The 13123-nt window shown below is 53.0% G+C and overlaps 3 protein-coding genes across 5 annotated transcripts in view; 2 read left to right on the forward strand and 1 right to left on the reverse strand.

The window, feature by feature from the left end:
* Positions 1 to 1762, forward strand: part of NCOA1 (nuclear receptor coactivator 1) — a gene marked incomplete at its 5' end in the record, with an annotated part of 79148 nt that extends 77386 nt beyond the window's left edge. The window contains 2 exons of the mRNA XM_014937947.1: positions 484 to 573; positions 1569 to 1762. Coding sequence (XP_014793433.1) covers positions 484 to 573; positions 1569 to 1742 — 264 coding nt within the window. The remainder of the gene's footprint in view (positions 1 to 483; positions 574 to 1568) is intronic.
* A 2642-nt stretch (positions 1763 to 4404) lies between these two features.
* PTRHD1 (peptidyl-tRNA hydrolase domain containing 1) lies at positions 4405 to 6077 on the reverse strand. The gene is made up of 2 exons (XM_014937959.1): positions 5860 to 6077; positions 4405 to 4740 (listed from the first exon to the last, which is right to left on the reverse strand). Exons 1-2 carry the CDS (start codon positions 6055 to 6057, stop codon positions 4570 to 4572), a joined length of 369 nt encoding a protein of 122 aa, XP_014793445.1. The 5' UTR covers positions 6058 to 6077; the 3' UTR covers positions 4405 to 4569.
* A 28-nt stretch (positions 6078 to 6105) lies between these two features.
* On the forward strand, positions 6106 to 13019 carry CENPO (centromere protein O). 3 transcript variants are annotated; one of them, XM_014937956.1, is made up of 7 exons: positions 6106 to 6232; positions 7583 to 7796; positions 8217 to 8386; positions 8760 to 8871; positions 9242 to 9501; positions 10373 to 10544; positions 12131 to 13019. In XM_014937956.1, the coding sequence occupies exons 2-7, from the start codon at positions 7766 to 7768 to the stop codon at positions 12253 to 12255; spliced, it is 870 nt and encodes a 289-aa protein (XP_014793442.1). In that variant the 5' UTR covers positions 6106 to 6232; positions 7583 to 7765; the 3' UTR covers positions 12256 to 13019. The 3 variants fall into 3 exon arrangements, with proteins under 3 accessions (XP_014793442.1, XP_014793443.1, XP_014793444.1); XM_014937957.1 differs by having other exon boundaries at positions 6158 to 6232; positions 7580 to 7796; XM_014937958.1 differs by lacking the exon at positions 6106 to 6232 and adding an exon at positions 6629 to 6679.
* The last annotated feature ends 104 nt before the right edge of the window (positions 13020 to 13123 follow it).

Below are 13123 nucleotides of genomic sequence, written 5' to 3' on the forward strand. Positions count from 1 at the left end.
TGGAGATGAGGAGAGGGTTCTTCACTGTGAGGGTGGTGGAGCACTGGAACAGGTTGCCCAGGGAGGTGGTTGAGGCCCCATCCCTGGAGATATTCAAGGAGAGGCTCGACGAGGCCCTGGGCAACCTGGTCTAGTTGGGGGTGTCCCTGCTGACTGCGGGGGGGTGGGACTAGATGGCCTTTGGAGGTCCCTTCCGGCCTGGGCAATTCTATGATTCTATGAAGATGCCTCCGGAGCCCCAGACAAAGGTGTGGGACATGGGAGAAAGGTCAAACAGATCCTGGTTGCCCACTCGGATCCCCCCACCGATGCCCCAAAAGCCGGCAGCTCACAGTGCAGGGAGGACGTTGGCAGCACAACCCCCCCATCCCTGAGCGTCCCCTCCCCAAATCCTCCCCCCAAAAAGCTCAGCTCAGGAGGGCAGCGAGTGGCCCCTCCAGCATCCAGGAGCCCCCGGCTGAGCCTGGATCTTGCTTTTGACAGGTAAATGACCCGGCGCTGCGACCCGCGGGGCTTTACTGCAACCAGCTTTCCTCCACTGACCTTTTGAAAACAGAAGCAGATGGGGCGCAGGTCAGTAAGAAACTGCTAAACACATCTCAGGTACCCCCCTCCGAGGAAGTTTTGGATGGGTTTCCCCTCCCCCCTCCCCAGTTCCTGGCCGTACCTGCTTGGTTTCCAGTGGGACGGGCTGGAAGCCACCGTGGTCCCACCAGCGTTGGGTGATGGCCAACCCTTGGGGGACGTCAACGTCGCTCCTGGCGTCAAAGCTTGTGCCAACTGCCCTGAGCATTTTCACCTCCGTGGAAGAGCATCAACGCCGGGGCCGAGCTGGAAAAATAAAGCAGTGTTGGTGCTCAACGCCCCTCACCCCGGCTCTGGGCTGCGGGTGAGCGGGGAGGGTTTCTTTCCTAGGCTTGGCTGCTAAAACGCTGTTAAAACGTGGCGGAACGAGGAAATTTGGATGGGGGAGACCATGGGGATGGTGTCCATCTGTCCATCCGTCCCTCTGAGCAGCACCAAGGCCTTGCCCAGCTCTGGCTCCTGGGGGATGATGTGGTTCTTCGTCCCCGTCTCATCACCCGGCGGCGGCGGCGCCTCCCCCTTCCCCGTAGCGCAGCCGTGCTTTCCGTAGGGACGCGCCGAGACGCACCAAAACCTCTTAAATTTTCATCAAACAGCCGCGCTGGACCTCGCTCAGCACCCCACCACCACCACCACCACCACCACCACCACCACGCCTTCACCCAGGCTAAGGGGGGCTTTAGTTTTTTTATCGATTTTTTCCCCCCTTCCTTCAAAAAAAAATCATTTTTTTCCCCCCATTTTTGGTTTTTTTTTAATTATTATTATTTTTTGGGATGAGCAACGTTCCGAACCTCGCCGAGCCGACTGAGTTGCAGCGGTTTTCTTTTTATAGGACAAGAAGACAGAAGAGTTCTTCTCTGGGGTGGCTCCAGACTAGAGGAAGTCTCTAGTGAGTTTCCACTTCACGTAGTAGTTCCCAGCTCCGCCGCCGGCCCCTGCCCCGGCCCCGCTAAATCCCCCTCTTGTCTTTTGTGTCCCAGCAGGTACAACAGGTTCAGGTCTTTGCCGACGTACAGTGTACAGTGAATTTGGTAGGAGATCCCTACCTCAACCCAACGGCTCCTTTGGGCACCCCGAAAAACGCCGCCGGGCCACCGCCGCCGCCGCCGCCGGGCCAGCAGAAGAGCCTTCTTCAGCAGCTACTGACTGAATAAAATCGCCTTGCGAGGAATGTGAAATTTAAATAAGAAGACGTACAGAGATATATAAATATATATATTATATATTTTTCTGAGATTTTTGATATCTCAACCCGCAGCCATTCTTCAGCTCGTAGTGTTTGGAGCAAAAAGGGGTATTTTTTTTTGTTTTACTGGGGGGAGGGTGGGGTTTTCCCCCTTTTTTTTCCCCTTCTCCTCCCTTTTTTCCCCCCCTTTTCTCCCCATTTTTCCCTTCTCCCCCCCTTTTTGTCCCCCTTTCTCCCCTTTGTTTTTTTCTCCCTCTTTCCTCACCCTTTTTTTCCATTTCCCCCCTTTTTTCCCTTTGTTTTTTTTTTCTTAGGTTTTTTTTCCCCCTTTTTTTTCCCCTTTTTTTTTCCGTTTTCCTTTTTTTTTAAAAAAAAAAAAAAAAAGAAAACTAGTTTCTTTTTCTCCTACTTTCATCTCTGTTCCCAGTTAGATCCCTGCCGTGCTGCTTTCCTGGTTTGTTTGGTTTTTGCTTTTTGGTTTGGGGTTTGTTTTTTGTTTCTCAGCATCAGTTGCCGGCGAAGCGCCGAGGCGGGACAGTCGGTTTCTCGAGCCAAAATTACAGATGATTCTTATTTTTGTAATCATTTTGCTGGCTTCTTAACCTGGAGGAAGGTTTCTCGGGGAGGCGGGGAGGGGGGAGAAGGCAGCTGGAGGACTGCGGCGGCGGCAGGAGGAGGAGGAAGAGGAGGAGGAGGAACAAAAAAAAAATGTGTAGCTTTGTTGATTGACATTTGCAAGAGTTAAAGATGACAAAAAAAAAATCAATCAAAAAAAAAAAAAAAAAAAAAGCGCAATCTCAGTTTCAGCTGGATCTGTCACTGATCACGTCTCGGCGCGGGGCACGGAAGGGGATCGGCGCTGGACTTTTTGGGGGGAAAAAGCTGGTTTTTTTATTCACGCTTCAACAAAACCCCTTCTCTCCCCTCCGCCCCAGCCCCGCTTGTGCGTACAATCAGCTTTTTCTAGCAATCGTGAGTTTGTCGGTTTTAAAGAAAAAAAAAAAAAAAAAAAAAAAAGAAAAGACTTAAGAGTATTTTGACCCACCATTTTTTTCCATGTTTTATGCTGGTTTCAGGCCTCCGAAACAGGCGAAACGGGGAGGGGGACTACAATGTGTATATTACAACAGGAGGAGGAAAAAAAAAAATTTAAAAAGACAAAAAAAAAGAAAATGGCAAAGAACAGTTTGGGGAAAAAACTGCAATAATTTTTAGGGGGAAGGATGGGGGGAGGGGGTCTGTCAATTATTGTAGATAAAATTTTCTGATTAAATATTAAATAAAATTAAGCAGTCGGTTCTTTCTGCTTTGATTGTGTTTAACAGCTGAGGTAGCTTAAACTATTTAAAATAATAATAATAAAATAATAATAATAATTGAATTCTCTGTTGGGAGATAGCTTTTTTTTTTTTTTTTAAAAAAAAAATCAACCAAAAAAAAAAAGAAAAAAAAGAACCGGAGTTGCCAGCTCTTAACGTTTTCGTTGTTTCTGTGCCGGGGGGGTGTGGGGGATAAAGGTGTGGGGCAGCTGGGGGGGGTCACACAGGGAACCCACACCCCATCACTATGTTTCCTCATGCTGGGGAGCTGGAAAAGGGGAAATTTTGGGGAGGAGGAGGGGGGTGAGAGCGGCATGAAGGAGAATCACTGCGTTTCCTCATGCTGGGGAGCTGGAAAAGGGGAAATTTTGGGGAGGAGGAGGGGGGTGAGAGCGGCATGAAGGAGACCAGGATGGGGAGAGGTGGGGCAGGCGCGCTTCTAGCTGACAAGGCACTTTCTTTTTTAACTGGGTGGCTGGTTTCTAACATTTTTTGCTGCAGGAGGAGGGCTGCAGCCAGCGGCCGGTGCTGCCGTCTGCTGTCGGTGGTGGGGTTTTGCCCAAATAAATACAATAACAGGCAAAGCGGCCGCGCTGGTGCGGGAGGAAGAGATCCAGAGAGGGGATTCTGCCACTTTCCTCTGCTCTGGTGAGACCTCACCTGGAGTATTGTGTGCAGGTCTGGAGCCCTCAATATAAGAAGGACATGGACCTGATGGAGAGGGTCCAGAGGAGGGCCACAAGGATGATCAGGGGGATGGAGCACCTCTGCTCCGAGGACAGGCTGAGGGAGCTGGGGTTGTTCAGCCTGGAGAAGAGGAGGCTCCGGGGAGACCTAATAGCAGCCTTCCAGTACCTGAAGGGAGCCTACAGGAAGGCTGGGGAGAACCTGTTTAGAAAGGCCTGCAGTGACAGGACGAGGGGCAATGGCTTCAAGCTGGAGGGGAACAGATTTAGACTGGAGATGAGGAGAGGGTTCTTCACTGTGAGGGTGGTGGAGCACTGGAACAGGTTGCCCAGGGAGGTGGTTGAGGCCCCTTCCCTGGAGATATTCAAGGAGAGGCTCAACGAGGCCCTGGGCAACCTGGTCTAGTTGGGGGTGTCCCTGCTGACTGCGGGGGGTCGGACTAGATGGCCTTTGGAGGTCCCTTCCGGCCTGGACAATTCTATGATTCTATGATCCAAGGTGGCTCCAAGGTGATCCAGGGGTGGAGGTGGGAGAAGCACCCGGAGGGCGGCCACAACGGCAGCAAAACCAGCACTAAATCCACAGGGAGCCACCAGAGTGTTAACAGAACACATAGGCACACTCTGCACAGAATAATAACATTTAATTCTCCCCACCACAGAGCTGTTTTATGTCACATAACCGCTATCACCCCATGAGGGGACAACTACCTGCTGCTGGGCGTTAGCACTCCCAAGGACACGGCAGCTTTCCTCAGCTCTGGCCCTGGAGGAGCTGCCCCACACCCATTCACTTCAGCAATTTAAATTTCTTCAGGTGTTGGTGCACTTGGTCCTTGGGGTAGGGCCTGAGGGCCAGGCAGGTGGCCACGTTCTCGGGCTGCTCGGTCCACACATGGTGGTCGATGCTGTTCTGCTTCAGGGTCTCCACCAGCGCCGTCAGAGCGGCTTCGTCCGGAGCCTGGGGAGAGACAAAGTCATAGAGTCATATAGAATGGTTAAGAGTTGGAAGAGACCTTAAAGATCATCCAGTTCCAACCCCCTGCCATGGGCAGGGACACCTCCCACCAGACCAGGCTGCTCAAAGCCCCCTCCAACCTCATCTGAGGCCCACGGTCCCCTGTGCGAGCCGGGGTGCGAGGCAGTGTTGGGGAAAGAGGCAGAGCACGGTGGCTGCTGCTAAGGACAGAGATATTGCACAGAGATATTTCACTGAATTTTTAGAGTAGGAAGGGACCATAGAGATCATCTAGTCCAACTCCCCTGCTGAAGCAGGACCACCCAGAGCTTGTCAGAGCACGTTACTCAGGAGCATCCAGGCGGGTCTTGAAAATCTCCAGAGAAGGGGACTCCACACCCTCCCTGGGCAGCCTGTTCCAGGGCTCTGTCACCCTCACCGTGAAAAAAGTTCTTCCTCATATTCAAGTGGAACCCTTTATGTTCCAACTTGTGCCCATTGCCCCCTCTCCTCTCACTGGCAACTACTGAAAAGAGTCTGGTTCCCTCCTCCCTCAGCCCGCCCTTGAGATACTTGTAGGCATTAATAAGGTCCCCCCTCAGCCTTGCCTATTCGGTTGGGCAACCTCTGCATCTTACCTAAAAGGCATTTTGTTCTGGAAGGCCCTTGGCTGCAAGCAGTGGAGGGGAGAACTGAGGGTTTTCAGCTAACACGGGCTGTAAATTTTATAAGTAGGGGTTGTTTTCCCCTAGACAGCCTGCCTGGCTCAGCACGGGAAGGCAAACACCTCAGCCCGGGCCCACGTCCACACAGGGGCTGCCCCATCACCCCCTCACGAAGCGGGGGGCGCTCACCAGGGCTGCTGCGGCCCTCGGGGAGGGGGATTTACAGAGAATAACGGCGTCTCCGGGCCCGGAGGCGTGGCAGCCTCAGGGAATAGGGACCGGCGGCCATCGCGGAGGTGCTCAGGCCGCGGTTTAACTCCCCGGGCCCACGCAACCCCGCCATTGTCCCGCACCCCCCTCACCGCACCCCAAGGGTTCAGCCCAAAATGGCCGCCCGCCCGCCCGCTCCCCGCGGCGCTCCCGGCGTGCCCCGCGGCTCCCGGCCTGCCCCGCGCACCTCCAGCACGACGGTGCGCATGGCGCCGCCCATCTCCAGGTAGGCGCGGGTATCCGGGTGCTGGCGGTGTTCATGGGCGGCGGCCAGGGCGGCGTGGCAGCCCTGAGCCACCGTCGCTCCCAGCGGCCACGACCGGGCCAGGTCCCCCCGCAGCACCACGTACTGTACCAACGCCGCCGCCGCTCCGGGCGCTGCCATGCTGCCGTACGGCGCCGCACAGCCTGATGGGAGGCGCATGCCGGGAGTAAGGCGGGGGGGAGAGAGGCAGTGCCGCCGCCATTTTGTTGTACGGCAAACGAGGGGAAATGGTGTCTGGCGAGGTGACGTCCTTCCGGCGGCGCTGAGGCGCGCAGTTTGAGCGCCGGTTGCTATGGTGAGTGCGGGACCGGCGGGGAGCTGGGCCTGGGGTGGGGGGGACCGGGCCCCTCGTCCCTGTCCCCCTCGATGGGGTCCCCTCAGCCCCCCTGGAGCTGCCCAGGTCCCCCCTCTCTCCGCCCCGTCCCCTTCGGCGGGGGCCCGGCCCGGTCGGGCCCTGAGGGGAGAGCCCCGGTGTCTTCCTGTCACCTCCCCCCCCCTGCCACCGGGCTCGGCCTGATGGCGGAGTCCACTGAATCTTGTCTGTGCCTTCGCTCCCGGGAGGTTTTCCTTGTGAGGCTGGTGTGAGCTGGGGGATGAAGTAGTAGAAAGGAGCCCCGAGGGAAGGGATTTGGGGGTGTTGGGTGAAAAGCTCAACATGAGCCAGCAATGTGCACCAGCAGCCCAGAAAGCCAACCCCATCCTGGGCTGCATCAGGAGAAGTGTGACCAGCAGGTCACAAGAGGTGATTCTACTCCTCTATTTTGCACTCTTGAGACCCCACCTGGAGTGCTGTGTCCAGCTCTGGAGTCCTCAGCACAGGAAGGACATGGACCTGTTGGAACGGGTCCAGCGGAGGGCCACGGAGATGATCAGGCTGGATATTAGGAAAAATTTTTTCACTGAAAGGGTTCTCAGGCATTGGAATGGGCTGCCCAGGGAGGGGGTTGAGGCCCCATCCCTGGAGGTGTTCAAAAGACAGGTTGATGTAGTGCTGGGAGGTATGGTTTAGTGGTGGTGATGCTTCTTGTTTGTTGTGTGGGTGTCTATTTTTGTCAGTTGGGTTGACGGTTGGACAAGATGATCTTTAAGGTCCCTTCCAACCTAGAAGATTCTGTGATTCAGAGGGATGGAGCGTTTCTCCTATGAAGACAGGCTGAGAGAGCTGGGGTTGTTCAGCCTGGAGAAGAGAAGGCTCCAGGGAGACCTCAGAGCAGCCTTCCTTTATCTGAAGGGGCTGCAGGAGAGCTGGGGAGGGACTCTTTGTCAGGAAGTGCAGTGACAGGACAAGGGGTAACGGTTTTAAATTGGAAGAGGGGAGATTTAGATGAGATACCAGAAAGAAATTCTTTGGTGTGAGGATGGTGAGAGCCTGGCCCAGGTTGCCCCGAGAAGCTGTGGCTGCCCCATCCCTGGAGGGGTTGAAGGGCAGGTTGGAGGGGGCTTGGAGCAACCTGGTGTGGTGGGAGGTGTCCCTGCCCAGGGCAGGGGGGGTTGGAACTTGATGATCTCTAAGGTCCCTTCCAACTCTAACCATTCTGTGTGATTCTGTGAAATGGTGGATTATTAGAAATGGTGAAATAAGGATCACTGCCCTTGGCCTTGTTGAACCTCCTGAGGTTCATTAACGTGCCATTTCACCCAGCAGATTGTCCCTGCGTGGGGCCAGCCCGGGTGCTAGACCTGCCCTTGGCGCTTCTCGGAGTCCCGGTGCAGCAGCAGGAGGAAGAGGAAGGTGCCCTGAGGAAGACCTCTCACTGTCCCCACGTCATCACTTCCCAGGAGACACAGCCTGGCTGGACAGGGCTGACACAGAGAGTGACGAGGGAAGATGGAGGAAGGGAAAGTGTCTTCACCAGGGGGTGAGCTGTCTGGGGTGCAGGGTGTGGGTGCAAACCGTATTCTCCCCCAGGAGTGAAACCTAAAACACTGGCCCAGAAGTGATCCCTTGGCTTTCCAAGTTGTGCCTTGAGTCACTCTTGGCCAATTTAGGGTATGGGGGCTTCAGCGGTGTCTCTTCACTGCTCTTTGTGCTGGATTTGAAATAAAACTGGGAATTGCAGATCTCTTGGGGTGGGGACTGGTGTGTTTGCTGCTCACTCTGCTTTTCAGGAGCGTAGCAGGGCAGTGTTCAGGGTCTTCTGGCACTTAGCCTCACTGTTTAAAATTCCCAAAAACCTCTTTTCCAGAATTTTTCCTCTCCTCTGCCCCTTGGAAAAATCTGTTTTAAGTGGATTTTTTGTGTATTTGTGTTTTTGAGCGTGTTGTGCTTTTCCTTGCAGGGGTGTTCGCTCACCTGGAGTTGCTGGAGGCACAGGCTTCCGAGGCAGCCGTGAAGCAGGAGGAGAAGGAGCAGCAGGAGGAGAAGCTGGCCAGGCTGAGAGCGAGGGTGCAGGAGCTGAGGCTCCAGAGGGATAAGCTGAAGGCTAAACTGGACCTTCAGCAAAAAGAGGTGAGAAAGGGCTGGCTGCAGAGATCTGGCAGCGAGCTTTGGTGTGCCCCTGCTCTCAGAGGGTGGATTTATTGAGTTTATGTTTTTTATTTTCCCTTTTTAAGTGACATATAGTCCTAATGTGCCCTGTTTTCAGCACCACGTAATGCAGAACTGCTGCATCTACTTGCTTGGAGGTCGTGTGACCATTTCTGAACTCTTCTTTTGAGTTTTTCCTCCCCTTTTCTCCCTCATTTTTCCCCTCTTCTGCTTGAAATGCCATCTTGCTTTTCTCAGAGCCGGGTTATTATTTCTGAGTCTCTGGCTGTGTTCCCTGTAGGTGATGTTTTTGTGTCAGCAATTTCTGACCTCGCTTCTCTTCTGGCTTTTGCAGCAACTTGGGAAAGAAGGAGTCGTGTCGCACCCGGCCCAGCCCAGCCCTCGAGCTGTTTTAGAGTGGAAGATAAAAAGCGTTAAGTCCATGCTGCAGATCTTCTACCTCACAGGTGAAGTCTCCAGATTCATGCCAATGGCTGCATTTCTGGGGGGCTAAAATTTGAAAAACGAGCCTGATCTGAAATGCAAATTCCCTGTTGATGTTGCTGCTGTTGCGCTTGGAGCCTTTAGAGTGTGAAAATGCTGGAAAAGCAGTAATTTTATAATTCCTTGTCTTTCACGGGAGGCCTCTGGGGTGTTCCAGGAATTATTATTTACTGATCCGTATCATTTAAATTAAGGTCTAGATTCTGGATAAACATTTAATTACCTTGTGAATGAAATCTTTGGGAATTAGGCAGTGAAACACCCAGAGGTCTGGGTTTTCCAAGCAATAACTTGGAAAATAAACCAAATAAACCTTCTCTTTTCGGCCCCAAGGGATCAGTGGGAAGCTGACCAAGCGGGGGGTGTGTTTCTGCATCAGCACGGCTTACGAGGGCACCTACTTGGATTCCTACCACCTGGACCTCCTCACCAAGCCAGAGGTGCAGATTTCCCGTCACTCCCTCCCCACCTTCATCCCCCTGCAGCAGATTGCCAAGAAATACTTGCAGACGGACATCAGGCGCTTCTTCACCGTCCTGGCCGACCACCTCAACGCTTACGTGGGGAGGAGATACCAGGCAGACCAGTTACAGGTACCAGTGGCCACAGTGACAACAATCTCCCTTCCTTTTCTCTTTGATGTACCCAGTGTTACGAGTTTCTAAGGTGCTGGAGGAAATCTGGGCAGTTTTCTTTATGTGGAGCACTCAGTTCTGGTTTTTAGAACTTCACAAATTATCGTGTGACTCTCAACTCAGTTCCCTGTTTTGTCCATTGTCAGGTACTTGAATGTCTTGCTCCTTTGTGTTGGGTCAATGGTTGGACTCGATGATCTGCAAAGTCCCTTCCAACCTTGATAATTTTATCACAGAATCACAGAATCTTCTAGGGTGGAAGGGACCTCAAAGATGATCTTGTCCAACCGTCAACCCAACTGACAAAAATAGACACCCACACAACAAACAAGGAGCATCACCATCACTAAACCAGACCTCCCAGCACTACATCAACCTGGCTTTTGAACACCTCCAGGGATGGTGCCTCAACCCCCTCCCTGGGCAGCCCATTCCAATGGCTGAGAACCCTTTCAGTGAAAAAATGTTTCCTAATATCCAGCCTGAACCTCCCCTGGTGTAACTTGAGGCCATTTCCTCTCGTCCTGTCGCCTGTGACTTGGGAGAAGAGACCGACCCCCACCTCTCTACGCCCTCCTTTCAGGGAGTTGGAGAGAGCAAGAAGGTCTCCCCTCAGCCTCCTCTTCTCCAGGCTGAACACCCCCAGCTCCCTCAGCCTCTCCTCATAAGACTTATTCTCCAGACCCCTCAAAGTTTACTGTCTCCTCCCCTCCAGAGGTCCCTAAGCTGAAATAAAAGTTGCTGGAGGACGTGGTTTAAGGGTGTGTGTCTGTTTAAGCCTTTCCCAGACAAGACTCCTTTCCTATTTTTCGTGTCTCCATCCTTCCAGGAACACTTCTCAGACCAGATAGAAGGCACCTTGCAGAGGAACTCCTTGTGTAATTTGCTGGTCTTTAATTACAACGTGTCAAGTAAAAGCAAGACCTTTCCCTTCCACGCGAGGCTGCTCTACGGAGATCTCTGCTGCAGCCTCCCCACTGAAGTCGTCGTCTCCTGCACACGTAAGTGGACGATGTGGGGCTCTGTCTGGGGCGTGTGGAGTGGGCAGACCATGCTGTGGGTCTGCAGATGGATGGTCTGCTTCTTTCTGGTTGAGTTTGGGGGCAGAAAATAACAATTTCTGAGGGAGAAAAGGCTCTAGAAGGGGTTGTGTGCAGTCGGTGCTGGGTCTTGAAGCAGCTGTAGCTCTTCCCAAACACAAAAGTTGTAGGCAAATAAGACACGATCTTTTCAGCATCAGGAATCTCTCTCTCAATGCAATTAGAGAAATGATTAATTGATGCCCGGTGCAGCCAGGCTCTAGTTGCTCCTGCTGCATCATGGGGGATGCTGGCACGTCCTGCAGGGCAGCAGCAGAGAGAGGCAGGGACAGGGTTTTATCACCCTTTGGGAAACATCAGAGATGCTGTAAAATATTCCTAACAAAGATCTTAATACTCCTAACGAAGATCTCTGCCTGAAAACCTTTCCCTGACACTGCCTGCTCCCCCCATTCTCTACCAGTAACACTCCCTCCTCCCAGTACGGCCAAGACTGGCCCCAGTGCTGTGTCTCGTGCAGCCTGGACACCGTGGTGCAGCTCAGACCTGGATCTGCATTATTTGTTACTATAAATGCCAAACTGGAGTGAGGAATGGGTTGTCCTTCTGTCTCCCTGTGTTTCTGGCTGGGCTGTGGAGTGGTTGGACCGAGGTGCAGCTAGATGGAGCTGCGAACAGAGCAGCTGGGACCAAGAATCTCTTCTCTCTGCCATCAATCATGGTCTCAGGCCTCTTCTGCCACCTCCTTGGCTCCCAGAGGGGCTGGAGGAGGAAATGTGCACTTGGTCTGGAGCACAAGTCTTGTGAGGAGCAGCTGAGGGAGCTGGGGGTGTTCAGCCTGGAGAAGAGGAGGCTGAGAGGAGACCTGCTCGCTCTCTCCAACTCCCTGAAAGGAGGGTGTAGCCAGGGGGGGTCGGTCTCTTCTCCCAAGGAACAGGGACAAGAGGAAATGGCCTCAAGTTGCCCCAGGGGAGGTTTAGGATGGAGATTGGGGAAAATGTCTTCTCTGAAAGTGTTGTGAAGCCTTGGAAGAGGTTTAAATCCCCTGGAGAGATTTAAAAGCCAGGCAGATGTGGTGCTGAGGGACATGGGTCAGTGGTGGGTTCATCAGTGTTGGGTTGATGGTTGGACTCCATGATCTTGAAGGTCCCTTCCAACCCGGACAATTCTACGGTTCTATGTATCAGCAGTCCCCCCTCTCCTTTCCTTGCAGTAGCCATCCCTTTCTAGGTGAAGTTCTACCTTTCCTCACCAATTTCAGTGTCTTCTGAGCCAAGAGAGCAATTAGGTGGCTGAGGCTCCCCGTTCCTGCCCTTGCCCTCCAGCTGTGGGGGTTCCTCAAGTCGCCGCTCTCCGCAGCCACCAAATCCCCCGGGAGAGACGCGAGAGGCGAGGGGTTAGGAAGGAGAGAGAAGGGTTATGAGAAGAAAAACTCCATGGCAGGGGAGAGTGGAAAAACTCCCCGGGGACAAGGGGAGAAGGAGAAACAAATAGTTTGATGCTGGTGTGATGGTGTTCCCTGCTGATCTGTCCCCTTCTGTTGCCAGCGGATGCTCCGGCAGCTCTAGCGGAGATGGCAGCAGCTCACACAGACCTGTTTCGCCACGTGGCCCTGCACAAAGCCTTCTCCTCCTTCAGCAGCATCGAAGAAAGCTTGGTTGGAGCTCTGTAACCCCTGCCCTGGCTCTCCCCAAAACACAGATATTTCCCATGGACTGCAGCCCTGCTGCTGGAAACCCCCCCAAGGAGGAACGGGCCCGGTTTGAGTCCGGAGAGCGATGATTCATTCCTCCAGGCTTTCGTGTCTCTTGTTGCAGGTAATTTTTCCTCAGCTCTGTGTTTCTCACTTCTTTGAGCTCCAATCTCTGAGGCTGGTGCCACAGAACTCCACAGCTGCAGGGAAACATCTCCCAGTTGGGATCAGAAACTGTGTTAAACCTTCAAGATCTGGGTGTTTTGGGGGGCAGTGCCCTATGGAGCAGCACCGTGAGTGTATCCAGCACGAAATACTCTATGCTCTGCTGCCAAGAAGGGACTTCAGGTGAGAAGCTGGAGGGTGGTGGAAGGACAGAGGTGAGGTTTAGTTACTGCCAGTGCCCTCGTGTGGGCTGCATTACCCCCCCAAAGCATTAAACACTGAACTTTATGGAAATTAAACTGAAATTTCACACCAGCAGAGGCTTTTCACGTGCTATTTCCTTCCCTTCAGGCACGGGGCAGCTTTTGCTGGTGTCCCCTTGTTGTGCTTCAAGCCTGGATCAAATCTCTAAAACCTTACTGTTTTGTCACAGTGCTTTTTAAACTCATTAATAAACCTTCAGTGTTACTGAAATCGCGCTGGTTAAAAATATCTTCTGTTAATGTCCTTGTTGGTTTAGAATAGAAGGGGGTTTAAATGACAATATATGTATAACGGGGTTTAAATGACAGTGTTTTCTCCTCTCTCATTTTTATGCTAGTCCCACGTGCGATAAGGCTCAGGGAAAGCACTTTATAATTGTTTTTCAGTTATTTCTCTGATCATTAGAGCTCCTTGTCCC

The sequence above is a fragment of the Calidris pugnax genome, unplaced genomic scaffold, assembly GCF_001431845.1.
Source record: "Calidris pugnax isolate Ruff unplaced genomic scaffold, ASM143184v1 scaffold84, whole genome shotgun sequence".
NCBI classification, from domain to species: domain Eukaryota; kingdom Metazoa; phylum Chordata; class Aves; order Charadriiformes; family Scolopacidae; genus Calidris; species Calidris pugnax.